The sequence below is a fragment of the Chanodichthys erythropterus genome, chromosome 18 (assembly GCF_024489055.1).
Source record: "Chanodichthys erythropterus isolate Z2021 chromosome 18, ASM2448905v1, whole genome shotgun sequence".
NCBI lineage: Eukaryota > Metazoa > Chordata > Actinopteri > Cypriniformes > Xenocyprididae > Chanodichthys > Chanodichthys erythropterus.
In genome coordinates, this window is record NC_090238.1 from 37089645 (window position 1) to 37116591 (window position 26947).

Below are 26947 nucleotides of genomic sequence, written 5' to 3' on the forward strand. Positions count from 1 at the left end.
TGTTTGAAGAAGGATAAAATGGAATGTTCACATAACCAAGGAATGAACATTTTTAAAACATTTAAAAAAAACTGGATGTTTAGAAACAACGTTTTCATAACTTAACGGGAACGTTAGCAAAACGTTCTTGAAACTGCATGCATATAATGACTTGACCGTTGATGTTAAGCTGTCAGATCACTAGTGCTGACATAGCAGGTCACCAGTTATCTCAATATAACCTCGCCTGCACACCGCAGAAATAGAGCTGCATTGAAGGATATCATTTTGAAACACTGTGTGGCCATGAAGAATCTAACCGAAAAGCGCCCGCATCACACAGCTGTTATTCTAATTTGTTTGAGCGTTTGCAAATAGCACCAAGACCGCATCACCCATAAAAGTTAGCAGAGGTTTTGCTTAACAAGGCGCTTTTGTCTGACCAGAGGAGGGCACTTGTTCAAACACACAAACCAAAGTGAAGAAAACAAAAGTGGCTCTAGAGAGAGAGAGAAGCAACTTTGTCCTCTCATGTCACCAGCCCTGCATGCAGATACTCAGAATGGCATACTACAATACTTATGTTATTTTCTGCAGTAGTGTTGTGTAATATATGTAAAAAATGTGTATAGCTATGCAACCAAAGCACACTTTTTTGGGACAATGCAAACCATAATACAATACGGCTCCAGTGTGATGAATAAACGGTAATATCAGCACAAAAATGTTTCCATCAAAATCTGCAACACTACAAAATAGATCATATAAATAGATCAATAGTATTTATAGTGTATATTCCTCAATAGTAATTACTTTCATTTCATTGGATTTTATATTTAGTGGTAAAGAATCACTTCTATTGCTCATACTCAGGGTTACAGATTTTAACAAACCCCTAAATAAAAGTATTAAACTTTACAAACATGTTGGCTTGTGAAATAAGGCCTTGGTATCATATGCATCTCAGCTGTAGTCTGTTTAGATTTGTTCGGCCGTGATCTGGCAGGCGGAAAGCTGCAACGGTCTGTGTGTCTGTTTCTGAAATACAGCTTCTGGCTGCGGCCCAGCGTCTATGGCTTTAGCTTGGGTTTCTGCACACTGAAAGCCTTTGGGGGAAGTCAGCGTGGGACAGGGTGTGTCCCGCTGAAGCTGCGGTCGCTGTGACAAGACACCGGCTGAGCGTCTCTGCGCATGGAGAACCAGAGATCTGCACCTGTGTGTCTAGACAGCGGCCCGAGAATAAGAGCGCGTCAAGGGAGAAGATCTCACATACGACTTCTTTCCTCTTTGCAACAACTGAACATAAATAATAATATAAAGTGAATATAGGAAATGCTGAAAGCATAATATACTAGATTTTTGGTTGCTAGGTTGTACCAGAGCATGCTTACCATGCAAAACTTGCCATTATGATGCTGGGGTGTTGATTTGTGGTTGCTATGGTGTCCTGGGGGGTTCTTAGGGTGTTGCTATGGTGTTCTGCGTGGTCTTAGGGCGTTGCTATGCAGTTGCTAGGGTGTTCTGGGTATTTACCAGGGCATGCTGGCCAACAAAAATGTTAAGGTGTTGATATGTAGTTGCTATGGTGTCCTGGGGGGTTCTTAGGGTGTTGCTATGGTGTTCTGCGTGTTCTTAGGGCGTTGCTATGCAGTTGCTAGGGTGTTCTGGGTATTTACTAGGGCATGCTGGCCAATAATGATGTTAGGGTGTTGCTATGTGGTTGCCATGGTGTCCTGGAGGGTTCTTAGGGTGTTTCTATGGTGTTCTGCATTTTCTTAGGGTGTTGCTATGCAGTTTCTAAGGTGTTCTGGGTATTTACCAGGGCATGCTGGCCAACAATGATGTTAGGATGAGGATATGTAGTTGCTATGGAGTCCTTAGGGGCTATTAGGGTGTTGCTATGGTGTTCGTGTTCTTAAGGCATTGCTATAAATTTGCAAGGATGTTCTTGGTATTTACCATGGCATGCTCGCCAATAATAATGTTAGGGTGTTGCTATGCGGTTGTCATGGTGTCCTGGGGGGTACTTAGGGTGTTCCTATGGTGTTGTACGTTTACTTAGGGCATTGCTATGCAGTTGCTAGGGTGGTCTGGGTATTTAGCAAGGCATGCTGGCCAACAATGATGTTAGGGTGTTGATATATGGTTGCTGTGGTGTCTTTGGGAGTTCTTAGCGTGTTGCTAAGGTGTTCTACGTGTTCTTAGGGCATTGCTATGCAGTTGCTAGGGTGTTCTGGGTATTTACCAGGGCATGCTAGTCAACAATGATGTTAGGGTGTTGCCATGTGCTATGCATTTGCTAGATTGTTCTGGGTAGTTCTGGGTCCAGGGTGTGCTTACCCATGCAAAACTCGCTGGCATGATGCTAGGGCGTTGCTATGTGGTTGCTATGGTATTCTGTGCTTTCTTATTGCATTGCTAAGCAGTTGCTAGGGTGTTCTGGGTAGTTACCAGAGTGTACTGGCTATGTAAAACTCACTTCCATGATCTTTGGGTGTTGCTATTTAGTTGCTTTGGTGTTCTGGGCAGTGCTATAGTGTGTTCTCTCTCCAACAAGCAAATGAAATAGCATTCATGTCTGTAGCACAACTGTTTGTTTGAACCCCAAACCCTAAGTATGGCAATGCACTTCTAAAAAAAAATAATAAAAGAAGTATCTGTGCATGGTCACAATTACCAACCAAAGCATTCAAATAAAACACTAATATACATAAAAATATACTCAGCACACACAAATACATGGTAAAATTGTCCATATTTCATTTAGATTGAAGAACATCTTAGCATTGAATGAATTATATTTATAATCAACTTTTCTCAAGCTTCATCCACCATCTTGGACAGATTTTTTTTTTAGCTTGTTTGAATGCATTCAGGGATTTGATTTTGCATTAAAATGCTTTGGCCAAAAGAAGATATCTTAGAAGACAGTATAATTATGCTGCCTACCTTTTGAAACACACTTCACTCCAATAATGCCTTTAAATTCCACCTACACAGAACCTACAGTAAATATCTGCTCCCTACTTACTGGATCATCAAGAAAGTGATTCAAGTCATATATCCAGGAGAGGGCAATGTTTAGCTTCTCATCTGTGGAAAAAAAAAAAAAAAAAAAAAAAACTTCTGTCTGATTACTGGGTTTCCCCTGTAAAGACAAGGACGTTCTTATTTAAAACAACTGTTTTGCACTGAGACAAACATCTTTTCCTCATTTTTCAGAAAACATCTTTGCAGGATGCGCTCCAAATTAATGCTGCAGTTTTGGATTAAACAAATACACATTAAACACAAGGGAAACAAACCCAACCCGCAGATTGTTGAGTTATACCCTCATTAAATGTCAACGAATGCATCTGATTAACTCTTTTATTGCTCTATCAAGCCCAACTGTTGATGGAAAACCAGCCGAGTTAAAAGATCTGGCATGGGCGATACGGCAAACAGAACAAGGCAGTTCCTTCCTGTGGCACAGAATGTAATGGCCTGGAAAACCATATCAATGTGCAAGTAATTACTCCATCATACTTCCCACAGTAGTCATCTGCCCGGGGATCAGGCATGATTGTTAACCCACCAGAACTGATCTCAAACTAACACTCAGGGTCACTAAAACAACTTTGGACTGACACTAACACTCGGCTGTCAAGATGGTCTCGACACGAAGGGCATCCACAAGGAGAAACGAGCAGAAAAGAAGGAGAAAAAGAAAAACAAGCAGTGCATGCTTTGATTTCATAAGTTTAGAGACGGCTCTGCTTCTGAAGGCTTCCCACGTGTTTTGGCACTTTGGCTATGTTCAGAAGGGAATACTAGCTCGCTGTATGCTGCATACTCATTTTTAGAAATACTATGTACAACAGTCACTCCTGTAGCTAAAAAAGCTCTAACAATGCCAAGGTCATGGGTTCGATTCCCAGGGAATGCATGAACTGATATACATTGAATGCAGTGTAAGTCACTTCGGATAAGAGCATCTTCCAAATGCATGAATGCAAATGTAAAGCTACATTGTTGCCACATGATTTCATTACATTGTATTTTACAATTGATATAAATGGAAGGTCAAGTGCATTGCAGTACTCCGTATACTGCACATACTCTGCATATGCATGCAATTCACAAATCTTATCTTCTGCTGAAATGCGCTGAAAAAAAGTGTTGTTGAAACAATTTTCATTGCTAGTAAGTTTCACAGTTAATTACAAAGAAATGGCATTGCATTAAACATGCCATTTTGAAGTATAAACACTGAAATAGTGTGTTTTTTTGTTTCGTTTTGTTTTTTGTAAATCCTACTCCGATAATCTTTGTTTTTACAACTTCAAAAAATCATTTTTTTTACAGTGTAGCATGCGATTTCGAATAGAGCCCACGTTTTTGGTTCATCAGACAGAACGCTCCAATTCTTTGTTTTCGTTCTCTACGTGTAAGAATGTGCGAGTTTTTCAAATGACCGTTTAAGTCGTACCAGGTGAAGAAATATGATTGCGGGGAAAGCAGTTTTGAAAACACTCTGTGTCTCTTTAACACTCAGTGACAATTGCCCCAAATTATCCATTTATTTTCGCACAGGCCTGGTGACAGTACGTGTTTTCAGATATGGAACTCACAGCTGCGTCCAATTAATAACAACTTCATGTGCAACTCTGCAGCAGGCCACAGCCGAGGGAGGGGGTTCGGTTCGAGTAAATTTAGTTTCAGAACAAGAGGAACGTTCAGACCAGAGAAAAGGGAGAGAGCGAGAGGAGGGAAGGAGGAAAAAGCACACATCTGTTGACATCAAAATTGTGGAACCTTGAATTCTTCTTTTTTTCAGTCATTGTGGTGTTTTACTACCACGAGTCCGAGTCCAACATCTGGGCCTGTTGTTTTACGAAACATTTCCCACAGATCTTTCTGTTTTGTTTGTCAATTCACGGACGTTTAGCGCATGAATCCATAAGACATGAAAGCAAGAGCGTTGTATGTGGTCTCGCGCTCTCCGCCTGACGCAGCTGTGTCTGTTCGATATCCATCTAAAATCAATATCTGTTGATGATTACGGCCAACACTATTTATTCTTCTTGGGCTGGGATGTGGCCTTTGGTCAGCAGATGTTCGGCTGTGATTTGCATTCCTGTTTTCTTCCCATTTACCAGCAGATGTGCAGATGTTCAGAAATATAAAAGTTGTGTTCGTAGGTCTGGCTTCATTGTGAATAGCACACTACCATACTACCCTTACTATTTGGACACTTGAGCCACACTTAGGCACAAGATATCATGCCAAACATTTGACAAAATGTGTTTATACTGTACATTTTGAAATGTTAAAACAATAGCTCTAGCATTGAAATTGAAGATAGTAAGTATTGTGTCACAAAGTGGAACATGTTGATGATCTACACCTGTGATTCCTCTGCTAGGACACCTGTGTGAACTTGAGATGAACTGATTTTGTGCATCCACTAAAAACCACCAAAACACCAGCTGATTCAAAGACATTGAGCAAAAATAATGAAGTGGATGAACTATGATATTTGCCAAGATGTGCTGTATGAAATCATACTACATGGAATAGTGATGAACCAACCAGAAGCAGTTGTAACCGGTCCTACTCAACCCGTTCAGAGTGGGATTTGAACCTCCGGCATGGGAAGCGAGTGTGCTAACAATGACGCTAATTACCACAGTCTCTAGCGTCAGTCGCTACAGCGCCTTGAGGCCAAGGAAGTGAGGTTTACTCATCCAGCTCTTACTAGCTTGCCCTCATCCCCTTGAACCTCACTCCCATCCGGGTCACGGCACCAAATGTAACTGGTCCATCTGCTCAGAGTGGGATTTGAACCTCTGACATGGGAGGCGGGCATGATAACAAGGACAATAAAGGCTGCAGTCTTTAGCGTCAGTTGCTAGAACACCTCTTAAGGCCAGGGGAGTGAGGTTTACTAACCCAGCACTTACTAGCTTGCCCTCACCCCCCGAAACTCACTCCCACCTGGCACCAAATGCAAAATGACTTTAGCCAGTCCGAGCAGGATTCGAAACACTGTCTTTTTTGTCTGACCACAGTCTTTAGCGCACGTCTTAAGATCAAGGGAGTGAGGTTTGCTTTGCCAGCACTGACTAGAGCACCTTTCAAAGCAAATTATTCCCGTAAAATTCTTGTAAACCTTCTGTGTGAATGCAAACCGGGATCGATCCCGGGATGGGGACCTAGTAACATTGCCAGGATCAGTACCAGGTTTGTGTCCTGTGTGAACAAAAGGCAGAATCAGTGCAGAATCGAAAGGGGTGTGTTGTAGTGATGACGCTGAGATCGTTCACCAGCTTAGTGGAACTAACCTAGTTTATGATCGAATAAGAAAAGAAAAATTCACAAGCAAGGTTCTCTCGAGAGAAATCGCAAATCATAAGCAACCTTGAGACACTGCACAGACATTACACATCACATCCTGATGTCCCTTGTCTTTACGAGATGTGTGTGAACACACCCAAAGATTCCAGAAAATAACTGGCAGTGTGAATGAACTAAAATCATGATCCCAGGACACATTATCTGTGTATTTTTGGAATATCTGTGTGAAAGGGGCTTAGCTTGCCCTCAACCCCCTGAACCTCACTTCCATCTGGGTCAAGGCACCAAATGTAACCGGCCCTACTCAACTCGCTCTGAGCTGGAATCGAATCGGCGTCTCTGGCATGGGAGGCAGGTGCGCTAACAAGGACTCTAAAGGGGAGTGAGGTTTACTCGCCCAGCTCTTACTAGCTTGCCTCCTTTACACTCACCCCCCCAAACCTCACTCAGATCTGGGTCACAGAACCAAATGTAACCGGCCCTTCTCGACCTGCTCTGAGTGGGTTTCGAACCACCGTCTCCGGCATGGGAGGCTGCCGCTAACAAGGATGCTAAAGACTGCAGTCTCTAGAATGCCTCCTGAGATCAGGGGAGTGAGGTTTAGTCATCCAGCTCTTACTAGTTTGCCTCCATTACAAAATCAACCACAATTTTAGCATGTTGTTCTTGCCTCATTCTTCAAGACATTACAGTATATGCTGCACAATATTCAGTAAGCTAATACTCCATTCTGGACACAGCCTGTCTGCATGTTTGGCAGGTGGAATGTGTTCATGCAGTCCAAAGTTCAGAAAAGAATGAATTTATTAAACAAGCATGTTGATGCACTGCTTTAATTAGTTGAAATATTTTATAGGGCTTACTCATAACTGCAGACATACTCAGAAAAGAAGACTTTTAAAGAAAGGCATTAAAGTGTCTCGTAAAGAAATGCTTTACTGTTATCCCTCGGAGAGTCTGGGACTGGAACATAACAAGCACGTTTAAATCATCTGAACTTCTCTGGTGGATTCGGCATGCTTGATATGAGAAACATTCTCTGCAAAAAATAAAAAATAAAATAGAAATAATAAGGTTTTGATTTATGGTCCCAACCATAATTAACATAAACAAGATCTACAATCCTGCAACATATAATATCATATGATAGAAGAAAATGGTGACAGCATGTTGCAGTGCAGTTGCTGGGGAGCTCTGGGTGATTGTCAATTCACCTTTATGATTCTAGTGTGCAGTGGGTGATTGCTGAGGTGTTGCTAAAGATTTCAGAGTGGTTTTTAGTATGTTGTTTTGTGAATTTCTAGGGTGTTCCGAGAGGCTGACAATGCATACTTGTTCATGTAAAATATTGATTAACTACAATTACAGGGTGTTATAGGTGGTTGCCATGGCATTGCTATGGGGTTAATAGGATACTATGGGTGATTGCCAGTGTGTTTCTAAGCAGTTGCTAAGGTATCCAGAGTGATTTTTACCAAGTTGCTAGGGTGTTCTGGGTAATTGTAAATTCACCATCCTGATTTTAGTATGAAGTGGGTGGTTGCCAATGTGTTGCTAATTTTCAGGGTGTTTTTTCACCAAGTTGCTATGTAGTTGCTAGTGAATTCTGAGTCCACACATGCAAAACACTTCTGTGTTGCAATGACAGTATGTTATGGGTGGTTGCCATGGTGTTATTATGCAGTTGCTAGGATACTTTGGGTGGTTGTCAAGGTATGTCTATGCAGGTCTTTTGTTGAGTGATTTTTAGCATGTTGCTATGTAGTTGCTAGGGAGCTCTGGATGATCACAGTGACAAGAGTCCTTCACCAACAAGTTCCTGTGATCTTCTGGTCTATAGATATGGCAAAGAACATGAAAATGCTTAAAGAAATATAGCACAATTTAAAGGACTTTCTAGGACTACAACACAGTTTCAAGATAAACTCACAATTACGAGAAAATAGGCAATTGCGAGAAAAAGGCAGAGTTGTGTGATGAGTCAGAATTGTGAGAAAAAGGTCAGAACTGTGAGAAAAAGTCAGAATTGCAAGAAAAAGTCAGAATTGCGAGTTATAAAGTCAGAATTGCGAGTTATAAAGTCAGAATTGTGAGATATAAAGTCAGAATTGTGAGATATAAAGTCAGAATTGTGAGATATAAAGTCAGAATTGTGAGATATAAAGTCAGAATTGTGAGATATAAAGTCAGAATTGCGAGTTATAAAGTCAGAATTGTGAGATATAAAGTCAGAATTGCGAGTTATAAAGTCAGAATTGTGAGATATAAAGTCAGAATTGTGAGATATAAAGTCAGAATTGTGAGATATAAAGTCAGAATTGTGAGATATAAAGTCAGAATTGTGAGATATAAAGTCAGAATTGCAAGACAAGTTAGAATTACAAAAGTCAGAATTGCAAGAAAAAGTCAGAATTGTGAGATATAAAGTCAGAATTGCGAGTTATAAAGTCAGAATTGCAAGTTATAAAGTCAGAATTGTGAGATATAAAGTCAGAATTGTGAGATATAAAGTCAGAATTGTGAGATATAAAGTCAGAATTGCAAGACAAGTTAGAATTACAAAAGTCAGAATTGCAAGAAAAAGTCAGAATTGTGAGATATAAAGTCAGAATTGCGAGTTTTAAAGTCAGAATTGCGAGTTATAAAGTCAGAATTGTGAGATATAAAGTCAGAATTGTGAGATATAAAGTCAGAATTGTGAGATATAAAGTCAGAATTGTGAGATATAAAGTCAGAATTGCGAGATATAAAGTCAGAATTGTGAGATATAAAGTCAGAATTGCAAGAAAAAGTCAGAATTGTGAGATATAAAGTCAGAATTGCACGAAAAAGTCAGAATTGTGAGATATAAAGTCAGAATTGCGAGTTATAAAGTCAGAATTGCGAGATATAAAGTCAGAATTGCGAGTTATAAAGTCAGAATTGTGAGATATAAAGTCAGAATTGCGAGTTATAAAGTCAGAATTGCGAGATATAAAGTCAGAATTGCGAGATATAAAGTCAGAATTGTGAGATATAAAGTCAGAATTGCGAGTTATAAAGTCAGAATTGTGAGATATAAAGTCAGAATTGCGAGATATAAAGTCAGAATTGTGAGTTATAAAGTCAGAATTGTGAGATATAAAGTCAGAATTGCGAGTTATAAAGTCAGAATTGATAGATATAAAGTCAGAATTGCGAGATATAAAGTCAGAATTGCGAGATTTAAAGTCAGAATTGCGAAAGTCAGAATTGCAAGAAAAAGTCAGAATTGTGAGTTATAAAGTCAGAATTGTGAGATAAGTTAGAATTGCGAAAGTCAGAATTGCAAGAAATAGTCAGAATTGCGAGAGAAGTTAGAATTGTGAGATAAGTTAGAATTGCAAGAAAAAAAGTCAGAATTGCGAAAGTCCGAATTGCAAGAAAAAGTCAGAATTGTGAATTATAAAGTCAGAATTGTGAGTTATAAAGTCAGAATTGTGAGATAAGTTAAAATTGCGAAAGTCAAAATTGCGAGAAAAAGTCAGACTTGCGAGAAAAAGTCAGAATTGCAAGATGAGTTAGAATTGCAAGAAAAAAAGACAGAAATATAAGAAAAAAAATCTGACTTTGTGAAATAATTCCGTGGTGGAAACAAGCTTCCATACAATTGACTTTGCTTTACTAAAACACATTTTGCAACATTAACACCTGTTATTCAACTGAATTGAATCAACATTGAACTAACTCAACCTGAAAAAACACCACTTTTGTCTTCTAATGTATTCAGTTGTATTGTATTGATTTGAATTCAAGTGCCATGTTTGCATCAGTGATCCTGTTACTTTGCTGTTTATCACCGTGAAGCTGCTTTGAAACAATCTGTATTGTATAAAGCACTATAGAAATAAATGACTCACCATGATTTAATCATAAATGAGTTAAAGTAACTGTAATGCTCGACTGAGCAAACACTACTAATCAAAATGCATAGACAAACAGCTCATTTATCTCTCTGCTTGTTCAAAAGACTTCTCCCACACTTAATTGATATGACACACTAATCTGGCATTTGTTTTGCGGTTTTACCCTACGAGGAAGTAAATTCACTTAACAAGCTATTATCGTGTGATGCGATGTGACAGTGGTTTGGACGAGTGTCAGCAGGAAGTGATGCGGGCCAGATAAAGCCGGTGCGTATGTTTATGGTGTAATGGTTGATTATGACCTTTACACTAGTTGCCTTCAGGTCATGATGTGCGAGTCCATTACCTGAGTTAGACTTTGGCAGACGTGCTGTTGCCCTAAAGGAAAACACACACAACATGTATCCACAACAACAAACAAATTTGGGTGGGACCGTTTGCAAGGAAAAACTGAGACGTGTGTGGACATTGGCTCTCAGGCAATATTGCGCATAAACAAGCCCAGAGGAAGAGACCAGCAGCCATAGTACACAAATAAACGTAAACTACACAGCTGGGCGTCTTTGGCTTTGCACCAGGATGAGAGGTACAAAAATATTTAGACAGGCAGGGTTAGATTTCAAGAACGAAACAAAAAGTAGCCGTAACTATAAAATGTTAAACAGTTCTTGGCACACTGAAATTGAGATTTATTTCACAGAGCCATCTCCATCAAACTATGTTCATAAATTGGAAATTATTCTGGAAATAAATCCCTAGAGAAAAATGTTATTGCTCAGAGTCAGAGGTGAAATAAGATATTCAATGAGCTAGGGGGGAAAATAGGGTGGGATGTGATTTTATCCTTCAGGAATTGATTGGAAGGTGAAAAATGTTGATGACATCAGCTGAAAACAAATGGTATTTTTCTATTAAATAACATGCACCAGAAACATAAATATAAGTCGATTCTGATTTCATGCTGAAAATAAACTCAGTCTCAGATGGAAGAAATAATATTACTAAAAGAAATACCGTAACAAAAATGGTAAAATAAATAATAATAATATAAAAATAATCATTTTTTTTAAATGAATCAACAAAGATGTCTCCTGAAACTGAAGGACACTTTAGAAAATTCTCCATTTAATCTCAATGTATTATATTATTGCCATCTGGGAGATATGGAAAAATATCTCTAATCTCTAAAGAGATCATTTTTCTTTACTATGAAAAATGTATGCATCAATATAAGAGCCATATATATACAGAATGTATGCATATAGCCAAAAGTGAAGTCCGGCCTTGGAAAACTGACATTTTCACTCTTTATTCAAATATTATTAAAAATGTGTTAAAGATTATGTAAGCACATTGCGTAGTTGTGTTTGGAGTCGATTCTTTTATTTGTGATGATTTATGCAGACATAATTTTGACATAAATTGTGACCAAATAATTTTTGGCCAGGCTCTTATACAAAGAAATTAAGAATGCGTGCAAAAATCTGAGAAAATTAACAAAATATTAATAATGAATATATTATTATTAAAAAATAATTTTGTCAGATAAATACCTTAACCAAGTTTAGTGTTTTGTTCTTCCCTCATATTTAAAATATTTAAAAAATATATATATATAATATTTTCCTCGGTCACACTTTAGATTAGGGTCCAATTGTCATTATTAATTACATCTTTTACCTCAATAAACTCCTAAATACTGCTTATTAATTGTTAAATTTAGGTATTGGGTAGGATTATGGGATGTAGAATATGGCCATATAGAATAAGTAATTAATATCTGCTTTATAAGTATAAATATCCTAGTAAAATTCATGCTAATAAGCAAGTAGTTAATAGTGAGAATTAGGCCCTAAACTAAATTGTTACCTTTTCCTCTTATTTTGATGGTTTAATCAAGCTTGTAGGGTCAGTAAGAACAAACTTCCCCCCTGGAAATCACTTTTGGTCACTACTGTACATCTAACAGGCTAAATATTTAAATTCAGTGTCATTATCGCAAACCACACAACTCCAGATGAAGTCATTCTATCCAAATATCTTCGCCCTGTGCAGCGTCAGTGAGTCAGTGTTGTGTGTGTGTGTGTGTGTGTGTAAGACCTCTTTATGCGCCGGCCGTTTAACTCTGTCAGAAATGACAGCAGACGTGCACCTGCAGCGAGCCCTTCAATGTGGGACGCTGCCACATCCTTAGATCAACAGCATGACTGGCTCTGTCTTACGTAAAGCTGTACATTTACAATGCAGGTGTCGAGCTCTGTCCGATTACACAGACCTGGATCTGCTGCCAAACAAACAAAATCCTCTGCCAACCCCTCTGAGGAGTGACTCGGCCCATTTTTACACAATATTTCTGAGCAGCGCTTCGCTCTAAATCGTCTGTAATGTGCCTTGCAATATGACCCAGTTATTTCAGCAATCATCTTTCTGATGATATGACATTCATCTCAGTGATGTTATCATGTAAAAAAAAAACTAAATAAAATTTTCATTAATGGACCCTTTACACATTTCCAGGGTTTAACGTCATAGTTGGGAACTTCTATAGTGGTGAACAGAAATATGAATTTAATTAAATATAATTTTTGCACTCCCATTAGCTCAAATCAGTGAGAGCGTTTCTATGACTTTCCAAAATATTGAGATGTATTATAAACACTCATACAGCACCGTTAAGTAGTTTTCTGTAATTTAATGCCAAGGTAATTAACAAAGTATAGTGTTATAAGTTTACATTCTTTAAAAAAAAAAAAAAAAAAAATGAATGGTCCATTGAAATAAAACTGATATAAATATTAGATGAAAAACTTAAATTAAACAACAGAAATAAATAAAAACTATATACAAATATTAAAAACTTATAAAAATGACATAGTACAAATTTACTAAAACCTAAGCTAAAATGAAGATTAAATAAAAACTAATAACTATAAAAGTATATTAATAATGCTGTAAAGAAATATTGGTTCACAGAGACACCGTCGACATATTTAAGAAAGAAATGAATTCTAATTCTTGTGTGGAAATACTGTAACAAGATTTTAAAGGGACATTTTACACACACAAAAAAATCATTATTTATCATTTTCCATGGCCCATAAAAGGAGATTTTTTTTTTCTTTTTCATAAAATGAAAGTTAATTAGAAGCGCTATTGAGCTGCAAACATATAGTCCATGTCTTATGATACTGTAGCTTTGTGTAAGAAACAGACTTTTCAGTGAATACTGAATTATATCTGTGTCTGTTCCAACTTGGGTTGTTTTAACACAGAATTTGGGTTAAATGTTTGGCCAACCTGCTTGATAGTTTAATTAATTTATTGTTTAAAAATTACTGTATAGCTTGTTTAAAATGAACCCAACATATGTTAACATTAACATTTATTAATATGCTTAATAAATTAACATTAGTTTAATGAATAATAATTAAACCATAAACATTTATTAAATTGCTTATTAAGAAATGTTCACCTTTTGATTATTATTGTTGCCTCTAGTAATTATGTGTCTGATTTTTAATTTCCAACTTATTTTGGGTTCATTTTAATCTAGACATATAGTCATTTTTAAACAATAGTTGGGTTAAATAAAACTGCCAGCACATTGGGCAAACATTTAACCCAACCATTTGGTTAAAACAACCCAATCGCTGGGATGAAACATCCCAATCACTGGGTTAAAACATCCCAATCGTTGGGTTAAAACATCCAAATAATTCGGTTAAAACATCCCAATCTTTGGGATAAAACATCTCAATCGTTGGGTTAAAACATCCCAATCTTTGGGATAAAACATCCCAATCATTGGGTTAATACATCCAAATCGTTGGGTTAAAACATCCCAATCTTTGGGATAAAACATCACAATCATTGGGTTAATACATCCAAATCGTTGGGTTAATACATCCAAATCATTGGGTTAAAACATCCAAATCGTTCAGTTAAAACATCCCAATCTTTGGGATAAAACATCCCAATCGCTGCGTTAAAACAATCCAATCACTAGGTTGAAACATCCCAATCACTAGGTTAAACATCCCAATCACTGGGTTAAAACATCCCAATCGTTGGGTTAAAACATCCCAATCTTTGGGATAAAACATCCCAATCATTGGGTTAATACATCCAAATCGTTGGGTTAAAACATCCCAATCTTTGGGATAAAACATCCCAATCATTGGGTTAATACATCCAAATCGTTGGGTTAATACATCCAAATCGTTGGGTTAAAACATCCCAATCTTTGGGATAAAACATCCCAATCATTGGGTTAATACATCCAAATCGTTGGGTTAAAACATCCCAATCTTTGGGTTAAAACATCCCAATCTTTGGGATAAAACATCCCAATCATTGGGTTAATACATCCAAATCGTTGGGTTAAAACATCCCAATCTTTGGGATAAAACATCCCAATCATTGGGTTAATACATCCAAATCGTTGGGTTAATACATCCAAATCATTGGGTTAAAACATCCCAATCATTGGGTTAAAACATCCCAATCACTGGGTTAAAACATCCCAATCACTAGGTTAAACATCCCAATCACTGGGTTAAAACATCCCAATCACTAGGTTAAAACATCCCAATTACTAGGATAAGCATCCCAATCGTTGGGTTAAAACATCCCAATTACTAGGATAAGCATCCCAATCACTGGGTTAAAACATCCCAATCACTAGGTTAAAACATCCCAATTACTAGGATAAGCATCCCAATCGTTGGGTTAAAACATCCCAATCACTGGGTTAAAACATCCCAATCACTAGGTTAAAACAACCTAATAAAACATCCCAATCACTGGGTTAAAACATCCCAATCACTAGGTTAAAACATCCCAATCACTGCGTTAAAACAATCCAATCACTGGGATAAAACAACCTAATAAAACAACCCAAATGCTGGGTTAAAATATCCCAATCGCTGGGTTAAAACATCCCAATCACTTCGTTAAAACAATCCAATCACTGGGATAAAACAACCTAACAAAACAACCCAAATGCTGGGTTAAAATATCCCAATCGCTGGGTTAAAACATCCCAATCGCTGGGTTAAAACATCCCAATGACTGGATTAAAACATCCCAATCGCTGGGATAAAACAACCCAACCACTGGGTGAAAACAACCCAATCGTTGGGGTTGTCCATTTTCAACCCAACTTGGGCTGTTTTTAACCCAGCATTTTTTAGAGTGCACGACATCAGAAAGCCATTGCAACACAGTGCACATGTTGTATGAAGCGTTTCAAGGTGTTTTTGGAGCTTGACAGCATGCATCCCCGTTCATTAGCATGGAAAAGAGCAGTGTGTTCCTTCTCCATTTGTGTTCCACAGAAGGAAGAAAAACAAACAGGTTTGCAACAACATGAGGCTAAGTAAATGCAGAAGCGAAAGCCACATCACACGCACTCAGCCTGGAGTATCGTGACGCGTTACGCCAACAAAGGTCAGACGAACACACATGGAAGCCAAAACACACAGAGCGGGTGATGTAAACTAGAGGAACAGCGGTGTACCCCGCTGGATTCGCCTATTCAACTGCTACCGGTTTCCATTTCCATTTAACAAATTCCTTGATAATGAATCCCACATGCGCTAATAAATGACTTTGAGAATTGCTCACTGGCTTCAGCAGCTGGCTCCGCTGGAATGCTCGTGTGGTTTACTAACAGTTCACAATCTTCGGCGTAACACACATGTGACATCTATTACTGTGCAGCTCAGACTCCTTTTATTGTGTCTTTGGAGTGTATGGTGGCGAAACCAAGTAAATGACATGAGGAGCCAAACTTCACTGGATTCGACTGTGTGGATGTTAAACTAAAAAGTGTTAGTTCACCCAAAAATGAAAATTATCCCATGATTTACTCACCCTCAAGCCATCTTAAGTGTATATGACTTTCTTATTTCAGTCAAATTCAATCGGAGTTATATTAAAAATATCCTGGCTCTTCCAGAATAATGGGAGTGAACAGTAACCATGATGTTGAAGCCCAAAAAAGCACATCCATCATACAAGTAATCCACATGGCTTCAGGGGTCAATAAAGGCCTTCTGAAGGGAAGTGATGGGTTTTTGTAAGAAAAATATACATATTTATAACTTTCTGAACTGTAATCACTAGCTTCAGCTAACGTTCATCCACATGTTCACGAGAGAGCTGAGTTCCGTCATATGATGTAGGATGTAGGAGTAGCGCGAACTCAGGTGAGAGTAGATGCCTCTCGCGGGTCAAACCAATAGGGCTGAGCAACAAATGATGAGATGAAGTTGACGATGCCGACTATCTCCGCAGTAGTGCACGCACCTATGTGCACGTTTCATACAGATTACATAATCTGAGAATATTTGTTTTAAAAGTAGACATTTCAGGCTTTCCATAGATATATTTCTCACCTATGTGCACGTTTCATACAGGTTACATAATCTGAGAATATTTATTTTAAATGTAGACATTTCAGGCTTTCCATAGATATATTTCTCATGTCTGTGAGGCAAGTATATGCTGAGTTTCGGTTCATTTTTGTGGCACGCTCAAGTTCACTGAGATCGAGACGGCAGAAAGCGCACCCTGTTTATTTTCATTATTTTACAAAAACACAACATTTTGTTGTTATTGGGAGTTTACAGAAATGAAAGCAAATGAAACCATTTACAGTTTCTAATGTTGGATTATTCTTATCTGTATGACCAAAAATGACTGAGTATTTTAAGTTTAAAGCAAGTGATTGCTCCTGCGCCTCCATGTCATGCAGTAAGCACGCTCTCCACACAAACACTTGGATATGCACCAAATAATAGTGCACATTTATCTAGGTTAACATTAGAGCTTTTTTTTTCTGCGACCAGCTGACAAATACCAGTTTTTGTCGACTAAGCCTCTTCTCGTCGAGGTGGCAGCCCTAGTGATTATAGTTTATAAACTTTTAAATATGGATATTTTTCTTACAAAAACACATTGCTTCGCTTCAGAAGGCCTTTATTAAACCCTGGAGTCATATGGATTACTTTTATGATGGATGGATGTGATTTTTTGGGCTTCAAAATCACGGTTGCCATTCACTAGCATTATAAAGCTTAGAAGAGCCAGAATTTTTTTTTAAAATAACTCTGATTGTATTTGACTGAAAAAAGAAAGTCATATACACCTAGGATGGCTTGAGTAAATTGTGGGATAATTTTCATTTTTGGGTGAACTATCTCTTTAATGATGAGATAGTTCTCAGGCTGCTGCCTGCCAGCTGTCTGATCTACGCTCGGAGCTTCGTGGAGATTATCCTAAATCCTTCTCTTTATTCCTATTCGCATAATATAACTTTCTTATTTTTCACCAGATTACTTAACCTATTGCATAGTATTACTAAACGGAACGATTTATTACTAGCAATCCACCAGCGTAATCACCTAGTGTTAGCCATAGCCTGCTAGCTACCGTCTACTTTCTTTTTTTCCCCTAAACCAACCTTCCTTGTCGATTGAATGGCGGATTTATCCGATGTATGTTATTCTGATCTGTCCTCGCCAGATCGGGAAGCTGTGGAGACGTTGCTGCCCGGCATTCATCGATCCACCGCGAGGTACAGCGTCCCGCACATCACCCTCGCCCCAGGCACCGGCAAGCGACCGAGACATCCAGCCAGCGAGTCCCGTGTGCGTTGCAGTTTTCGGACGGCGTTCATCAAACACACGGTCAGTCATGTCCGACGATTATCATGTGTAGTAAATGCAACATGTACAGCTTAGCTCTTTCTGTCAGCAGTGAGACTTACACATGTGATAAGTGCAGGGATATTGTCAGGCTGACAGAGAGAATCTCAGAATTAGAGACACGCATCCAAACTTTAATTGAGGATAGTGAGAATGAAAGGGCCTTAGATACTGCTTTGGATGCGACTAGCCTAGTAAACACTACACATTCGGTTCCGGTTGTAGAAGCCACGCAGCAGGCTAACTGGGTGACTGTGAGGCGGCATAATGGCAAGAACAAACACCACTCTTCCGTTCCGATTAGAACATCAAACAGGTTCTCCCCACTCAGTGACGCACCCACTGAGAATCCTGTTGAAAGTGCCCTAGTAATTGGCGATTCTATTACACGGAACGTGAAAATAGAGACACCAGCCACCATAGTCACATGTTTGCCGGGGGCCAGAGCACCTGACATCAAAGCAAATTTAAAAGTGCTGGCTAATGCTAAACGTAAATATTCTAAAATCATTATCCACGTCGGCACAAATGATGTTCGACTTCGCCAGTCGGAGATCACTAAAATTAACATTAAAGAGGTGTGTGAACTCGCAAATTCAATGTCAGCAAAAGTAATTTGTTCTGGCCCTCTTCCTGTTCGTCGGAGTGATGAGATAGTTAGCAGGTTATCATCACTCAATGGCTGGCTGTCTAAGTGGTGTGCGCAGAATAATATAGGTTTCATAGACAATTGGAAAAGCTTTTGGGGCAGACCTGATCTGTTGAAAAGAGATGGTATTCATCCCTCCCGGGATGGTGCTGCTCTTCTCTCTAGAAATTTGGCAAATAGTCTTAGAGCTGAAACATGACAAACCAGGGCCCAGATCAGGACGCAGACAAACTGGCTAAACCGACCGTCTGCTAGCCGCCTCACGTCACAGAACTCAGATAATTCACAGCACATAGAAACACTTTCACCTAGATATTATCACATAGAGACTGTGTCTGTACCTCGAACTAGTAAATACAAAAAACTTCCAAAACCTTTTAAGGGTAAAAATTTAATTGATGTTCAAAAAATGAAAATCACAGATAAATCAGATAAACAAATGATAAAGCTTGGGTTACTGAATATTAGATCTATTTCTTCAAAAGCACTTATTGTAAATGAAATTATCACAGACAATAAACTAGACTTGCTGTGTTTGACAGAAACCTGGCTAAAACCAGACGATTACATTACTTTAAATGAATCTAGTCCTCAAGGTTATGATTATCGACACAATCCTCGACAGAAAGGCAAAGGGGGAGGTGTTGCTGTAATTTATAGTAATATATTCAGAATCATTCAAAAGAATTTCAAATATAATTCCTTTGAAGTGATGGTGCTTTATGTAACATTATGTAAGTTGACATTTGTGCTGGCTACTGTATACAGGCCACCAGGGCACCATACTGACTTTATCAAAGAATTTGCTGAGTTTCTATCAGAGTTAGTACTGGCTGCGGATAAAGTCCTTGTTGTTGGTGATTTTAATATCCATGTAGATAATAATAAAGACGCATTTGGATTGGCATTTGCAGATATTTTAAACTCTATTGGAGTTAAACAACACGTGTCAGGACCCACTCATTGTCGTAATCATACCCTAGATCTAATACTGTCGCATGGAATAGATATTGATGCTGTTGAAATTCTACAGCAGAGCGATGATATATCAGATCATTATTTAGTCTCGTGTATAATACAATTAGCCAAGGCTACAAAACCACCACCCAGCCATAAATATTGTAGAACAATCACGTCTGCCACTAAAGATTGCTTTATAAATAATCTCCCCGAGCAGTTTCATCGCCTTAGTATACCTGACAACATAGAAGAACTCGATGCTGCAACAGAAACTATTGGCTCTCTCTTTTCCAGCACATTAGATGCGGTCGCTCCTTTACGTCTAAAGAAGATTAAGGAAACTAATCCAACGCCGTGGTATGATGAGCACACTCGGGCTCTAAAACGAGCTGTTAGAAAAGCTGAACGTAGTTGGAAGAAAACAAAACTAGAAGTTTTTTTCGCCTTTCGTGGAAAGAAAAAATGATTGAGTACAGAACAGCCATAAGAAATGCTAGATCTACTTATTTTTCAAATCTCTTAATAGAAAACAAACATAATCCTAGGTATTTATTTGACACAGTGGCTAAATTAACTAGAAACAGAGATTCAACTGCTGACGTTTCCATAGAGCACAGCAGTAATGACTTTATGAACTTCTTTACTTGCAAGATTGATAATATTAGAGAGAAAATTATAAACATGCAACCGTCTACAGTTTCTCTTCAGACAGTGCACTGTAGTGTCCCTGAGGTAAAACTAGAATCATTCGCCGCTATAGGAGAGGAAGAATTATCTAAACTTATCAAATCATCAAAATCAACGACATGTATGTTAGACCCAATGCCGACTAAACTACTGAAAGAAATGCTTCCAGAGGTCGTAGGTCCACTTCTTGATATAATTAATTCATCTTTAACACTAGGACACGTGCCAAAAACCTTTAAGCAGGCTATTATCAAACCTCTTATTAAAAAACCTCAACTAGATCCGAGAGATTTAGTAAATTACAGGCCAATCTCGAATCTACCTTTTCTGTCAAAGATACTAGAAAAGGCAGTTTCAACACAACTGTGTTCCTTTTTAGAAAGAAATGGAATCTGTGAGGATTTCCAGTCAGGATTTAGACCATACCATAGTACTGAGACTGCTCTCGTTAGAGTTACAAACGATCTACTCCTATCATCCGATCGTGGCTGTATTTCTCTATTAGTGTTATTAGATCTCAGTGCTGCTTTTGACACTATCGATCATAACATTCTTTTAAAAAGACTTGAAAACTATATTGGCATTAGTGGAATTGCTTTGGCATGGTTCAAATCATACTTATCTGACCGTTATCAGTCTGTGGTAGTTAATGAAGAGATGTCGTATCGATCACAGGTTAAATATGGGGTACCACAAGGCTCAGTATTAGGACCGTTGCTTTTCACTCTGTACATGCTGCCCTTAGGAGAGATAATTAGGAAGCATGGTGTTAGTTTTCACTGCTACGCTGACGATACTCAGCTCTATATTTCCTCGCGCCCTGACGAAACCTACAAATTCACAAAACTAACAGAATGCATAGCTGACATTAAAAACTGGATGACAAGAAATTTCTTATTATTAAATTCAGAAAAAACTGATTTCCTAATCTTTGGACCAAAAACTTCCTCACGAAAAAACCTTGAATACTCTCTAACACTTGACGGGTGCTCCATTAAACCTTCGTCCTCAGTTAGGAACCTGGGTGTGCTCTTTGATACCAATCTTTCATTTGAAAGTCATGTTTCTAGTATCTGTAAAACCGCCTTCTTCCATCTAAAAAATATATCTAAATTACGACATATGCTCTCAATGACAAATGCGGAACAGTTGGTTCATGCATTCATGACCTCAAGACTAGATTATTGTAACGCTCTACTGGGTGGTTGTTCTGCTCGGCTTTTAAACAAACTACAGTTGGTTCAAAATACGGCAGCTAGAGTTCTTACTAGAACCAGAAAGTATGACCATATTAGCCCAGTTCTGTCAACATTACATTGGCTCCCTATTAAACATCGTATAGATTTTAAAATCTTGCTACTTACTTATAAAGCTCTAAATGGTTTAGCTCCCCAGTACCTAAGTGAGCTCTTAATGCATTATAGTCCTTCACGTTTATTGCGATCTCAGAATTTAGGCCAGTTGATAATACCCAGAATATCAAAATCAACTGAAGGCGGCAGATCATTTTCCTATTTAGCACCTAAACTCTGGAACAATCTTCCTAGCATTGTTCGGGAAGCAGACACACTCTGTCAGTTTAAATCTAGACTAAAAACACATCTCTTTGCTCTTGCATACACATAACACATTATCAATACATTAACATTTTTCAAATCCGTTAAAGGATTGTTACGCTGCAATAATTAGGTCGGCCGGGAACCGAGAACATTTCCTATAACACTAGATATACCTGTACATCAGAACAAGAATGGCATCTACGCTAATATCTGTCTCTCTGCTTATCCTGAGGTTTGCCGGGTGCTGGATCCAGGCCGTATCCAGGTCAGATGGAGAACCTGCGTCTGGACCTGACTACAACGTAGCCCAGGATCCCCGTATCCGCTTACATATATTTATATATAATCGATTTTTAATCTCTATAATAAAAATGTACAATTCAGATTTTGATCTCCATATACATTTACATATATATATCTTCCAAGGGGTTTTTTCCCTCCTAGGACTTTTTTCCCAGTGCTAGCACGCTGGGTTTTTCTCCTAGGGGGTTTTTTCCACCCCTGGAAGTCAGCCGACATTGGCTTAATGTAGCACCATCTTGTATATGTTACATATTACCACGCTTGCTTGTACAGTTTTAACCACTTCCCTTTTTTTCTGTGCTTCTAATATGTAAAGCTGCTTTGAAACAATTACCAATTGTAAAAGCGCTATATAAATAAATTTGACTTGACTTGACTTGACTTTAATGCACAATGCACTACAGCGTTTCAGTCCATTTCCATGCAATTGCCATGGCTATCTGTGCCAAATCAAAAGCCTCTATGATATTTTCAATGCAAGTCTATGGGATTTGTCTTTGTAAGAACATCTTGTTGGTTGTGGATGACACACAACACTTTCCATCAGAGAAAATGCAGCTTCATGACTTCAACACAATACTAAAAAATACACAATATTTGAATTTAAAGAAGCCAAATACTCACCTACACGTCACTACATTTAAGTTCAGATTGATGAGAACACCATGGATCATGGACAGTGTAATTCATAAGGTCTCTTGTCGTCGGTGTCACCATAGGAGAGAATTAAAACGCCATGAAATGGCTTTGACTTATTTCCTGTTGAAACAAGAAGTTAGGGCAGGATAAAACAAACGGTGCATGCATATTATTTTTAAATAGCCAATAGGCTTTAGCTTGCATCAAAGTCATGATTTGCCACTTGCATTTGATTGAGGCATATATGTGTAAATGTGTCATCAATATATTTAGATCATTTTCTGAGAAGAGGAAAACTGTATATTATAAATGCATATATCTGCTATAAGTATATTTTACCAACTTTTAGCTGTACACAAGCATATAGATGAGCACAAATCATGAACTAAGAGACACAAAACTCAATTTGAACTGCTGTGTTTAAACCTTTTCAAGTATTTTAGTACACTAATGATCAGAAGTTTGTGGTCAGTAAGATTTTGTAATGTTTTTAAATGAAGTCTATGATGTTGCATTTATGCAAATAAAAGTACATATAAAAATTAGTAATATTGTGAAATATTATTACGATTTAAAGTAACTGTTTTCTATGTGAATATATAGTAAAATGTAATTTATTCCTGTGATCAAAGCTGAATTTTCAGCATCATTACTCCAGTCTTCAGTGTCACATGATCCTTCAGAAATCATTGTAATATGCTGATTTGCTGCTCAAGAAACATGATTATCAATATTGAAAACCTTTGAGCAATTTAATGCAACCTTATTGAATAAAAGTATTCATTTCTTTCAAAAACAAAAAAAATCGTACTAATCCCAGACTTTTGAATGGTAGCGTAGGGTATGCAGAAATGAATGAAGTCCTGAACTGTATTCTACATTAGATGAGTCACTCAGAGATGAACAGAAACTAACGGCAAGGTATGACGCTCCAACCAATCACGTCACTGCCGCGTTGACTTCACGTCTTCGCTATCTTCAAGCAAGCTTTGTTTGCTCACAGCTGAGGATTCAGATGAAAAGAGAGATTACCGGACTCTAGCGTTGCCATTTTACACACAAAGAATGATCTGTTGTCTAACAGTGGTTTTGCTGTTGGAGGTTTACACGCTTCCAAAGGCACATTTCATGGAACAGTTAACAAAGTCAAAGCATCCCATCAACGAACACGATACTAAACAAAACAGGGCCCGTCTGATGCTCAGCATCCCCATTCAGACGGCCGAGAGATTTTTAACTGGCCACCACACATTCACAGAAATCAACATGTACTACATGAGACCTCACAAACACTTCACTTTCTCCTGTTTTTCCTAGCCTGGAAGTACTTCCATGTGTTCAAATACAAAGCAAAAGTCATGTAAGCTGTAAGTGAAACACTCTTTGCTTTCGTACAGAAAAAAAGTGGAACCATTAGGGAGGCAAACAAGAGCTTCTCGAGTGTCTTACGGTTTATTTGTGTAAGGTTTTAATACTATTGCATGGATATGCTGGTCTGCCTTGAAAAATAAGCAACCCTGTAATTGGTTTCGAGTTCGCCTGAAGTAAAAAGGACAAACTCTAACAAAAATATTGCATACAAATAACCAGAACAAAATTAAGAGGTAACATTTTTATAGCAATACTACTGTAGATATTTACATAAAAATAAAATTATAGGTTGTAAGTGGCAAAATACCGTCTGTCTCATATAGAAAAGAAAATTTCACTGGGGCTCTGTAAAGAACTCAATTTTAAAGAACCGTTTATGCCAAAAAGGTTCTTTATATGGAGAAATGTCTCATGATTGCATAATACTTTCATGTTTAATGGGTTACTTCAGTTTTTCTAGTGAGAAAGTATATATTTATGAGCTATTTAATTCGTGTTATCCAAATAATAAAAAAATGGATTTAAAAATTAATAATAAATCCAATTATTAATTAATTAATAATTAATTAAAACTAAATGCATAAAATGATGGCAACCGCTTTAGGGTTCAGAACCTTTTCTTCTAAGAGTGACACATCAAAATTCTAATTTTATTCAGTGTGTTACTTGCCATTTCTTTGTAATTATCTGTGAAATTTACAAGCAATTTCTGAGTGAAAATTGTTTTAAAGTAAATCCTACACCATTTTTTTTTCAGTATACTGAATTTGGATTAATATGGAAGCTTGTTTCAAACACTAAATAAAAAACAACAAAAAAGGTAACTGCAACTTTTATCTCACAATTCTGACTTTTTTTCTCACAATTGTAAGATTTTAAGATATAAAGATACATTTATTGTAAGATATAAAGTCAGAATTGTGAGTTCAGAAACATTAGTCTTTTTTCCCTCACAATTCTGACTTTATATCACAAAATTCTGACTTTATATCTCACAATTCTGACTTTTTAACTCGCAATTCTGTCTTTATATCACAAAATTCTGACTTTATTTCTCGCAATTCTGACTTTTTAACTCGCAATTCTGACTTTATATCACAAAATTCTGACTTTATTTCTCGCAATTCTGACTTTTTAACTCGCAATTCTTTCTTTATATCACAAAATTCTGACTATATCATGCAATTCTGACTTTATAACTCACAATTCTCACTTTTTAACTCACAATTCTGACTTTATATCACAAAATTCTGACTTTATATCATGCAATTCTCACTTTATAACTCGCAATTCTGACTTTATATCATGCAATTCCAACTTTTTTCTCGCAATTCTGACTTTATAACTCATAATTGTGAGTTTATATCTTGCAATTGCAAGAAAAAAAGTCAGAATTACAAATTACAAATAAATTGTTACAAATTAATTACAAATAAATTCAAAACTATTATTTACTACTAGCATTTGGGGGTAAATGTGCTTAATTGCAATGAAAATGCAACACAAAACACTAAAAAAAGTCTTCACAGACTTTGAGAACTGGCTTTGTTTTCTTAATGCAAAATATATCTTGTTATTTTTTCCTTTTAATCTTTGGATAAACTAAGATCCTGGCTCAGTTAAATAAATATTGTACTAGTTCTGCTCATTATATCAATGATAACACTCTTCACTCAACCAAACTAGCCTTTTAAGTGCTGTTATTGTCCTACTTTTCCTTCCCCCTTTTTCCCACTAAATTTCAATCACGCTGGAGAAGCACAGGAACACAAAGAAGAGAAAGGGACATGCGGGGGGACAGTATCGGGGGACTCTAATGTAGAGAAGTTCAAGTGTGAAAGGCCCCGCACCTGGTCTGGCGACATAAAGAGCCACATTCATCTCACTGACGCTTTACAAATGTCAGCGAACACAAAAGCCTATCGTTTCAATCAGAGCGCCGTCTCATGTACATCATACAGAGCTTTTTTTCTTGCATAGTATGACGTTACTGAGTGGACGCAGATACGCACCAGCAGAAAGAGCTGCGATCGATTGAGTTGAAACTGAAGCAGATCCAACAAAAAAAAAAAAGTTTAATTGAGTGGCCATAGATGCTGCCAGATCACGAAAAGTGTCTAATTGACACAGAAGCGTCGTGCCAGGAAATTTACAGCTAACAGATTGTGCTTCATGAAAAAAAAAAAAGAAACAGGAAAGCATGACTTTGGAATCAACACTGTGAAGCTGTTCTTTCTAAAAAAATAATAAAAAAAATAGCTTAAGCTGCGTCCCAATTTGGTCACCATGATTTTGCCAAGTAAGACATGTTCCTGGATCAACATATTTTGTTGATCCTGGAACAATATTCTTGTCCAAAATTTAGTCTTAAACCTTCCTTTAGTCCCTAAACTTAACCCTACCCATAACATTTCCTCAGAATTGCATGATATAAACTCACAATTGCGAGATATAAAGTCAGAATTGCGTGATATCAAGTCAGAATTGCATGATATAAAGTCAGAATTGCATGATATAAAGTCAGAATTGCGTGATATAAAGTCAGAATTGCGTGATATGAAGTCAGAATTGCGTGATATAAAGTCAGAATTGTGAGTTATAAAGTCAGAATTGCGAGATATAAAGTCAGAATTGTGAGATATAAAGTCAGAATTGCATGATATAAAGTCAGAATTGCATGATATAAAGTCAGAATTGCGTGATATAAAGTCAGAATTGTGAGTTATAAAGTCAGAATTGCGAGATATAAAGTCAGAATTGTGAGATATAAAGTCAGAATTGCATGATATAAAGTCAGAATTGCGTGATATAAAGTCAGAATTGTGAGTTATAAAGTCAGAATTGCGTGATATAAAGTCAGAATTGTGA

The 26947-nt window shown here is 37.5% G+C and overlaps 1 protein-coding gene across 4 annotated transcripts in view; it reads left to right on the forward strand.

The window, feature by feature from the left end:
* Positions 1 to 19243, forward strand: part of hao1 (hydroxyacid oxidase (glycolate oxidase) 1) — a 39546-nt gene extending 20303 nt beyond the window's left edge. For all 4 annotated transcript variants that reach the window (XR_010892550.1, XR_010892551.1, XR_010892552.1 and 1 more), the window contains one exon: positions 17730 to 19243. Coding sequence is in view for 1 of the 4 variants with exons in the window: in XM_067368261.1 (XP_067224362.1) it covers positions 17730 to 18759 (1030 nt within the window). In the remaining 3 variants the exon portion in view is untranslated. The remainder of the gene's footprint in view (positions 1 to 17729) is intronic.
* The last annotated feature ends 7704 nt before the right edge of the window (positions 19244 to 26947 follow it).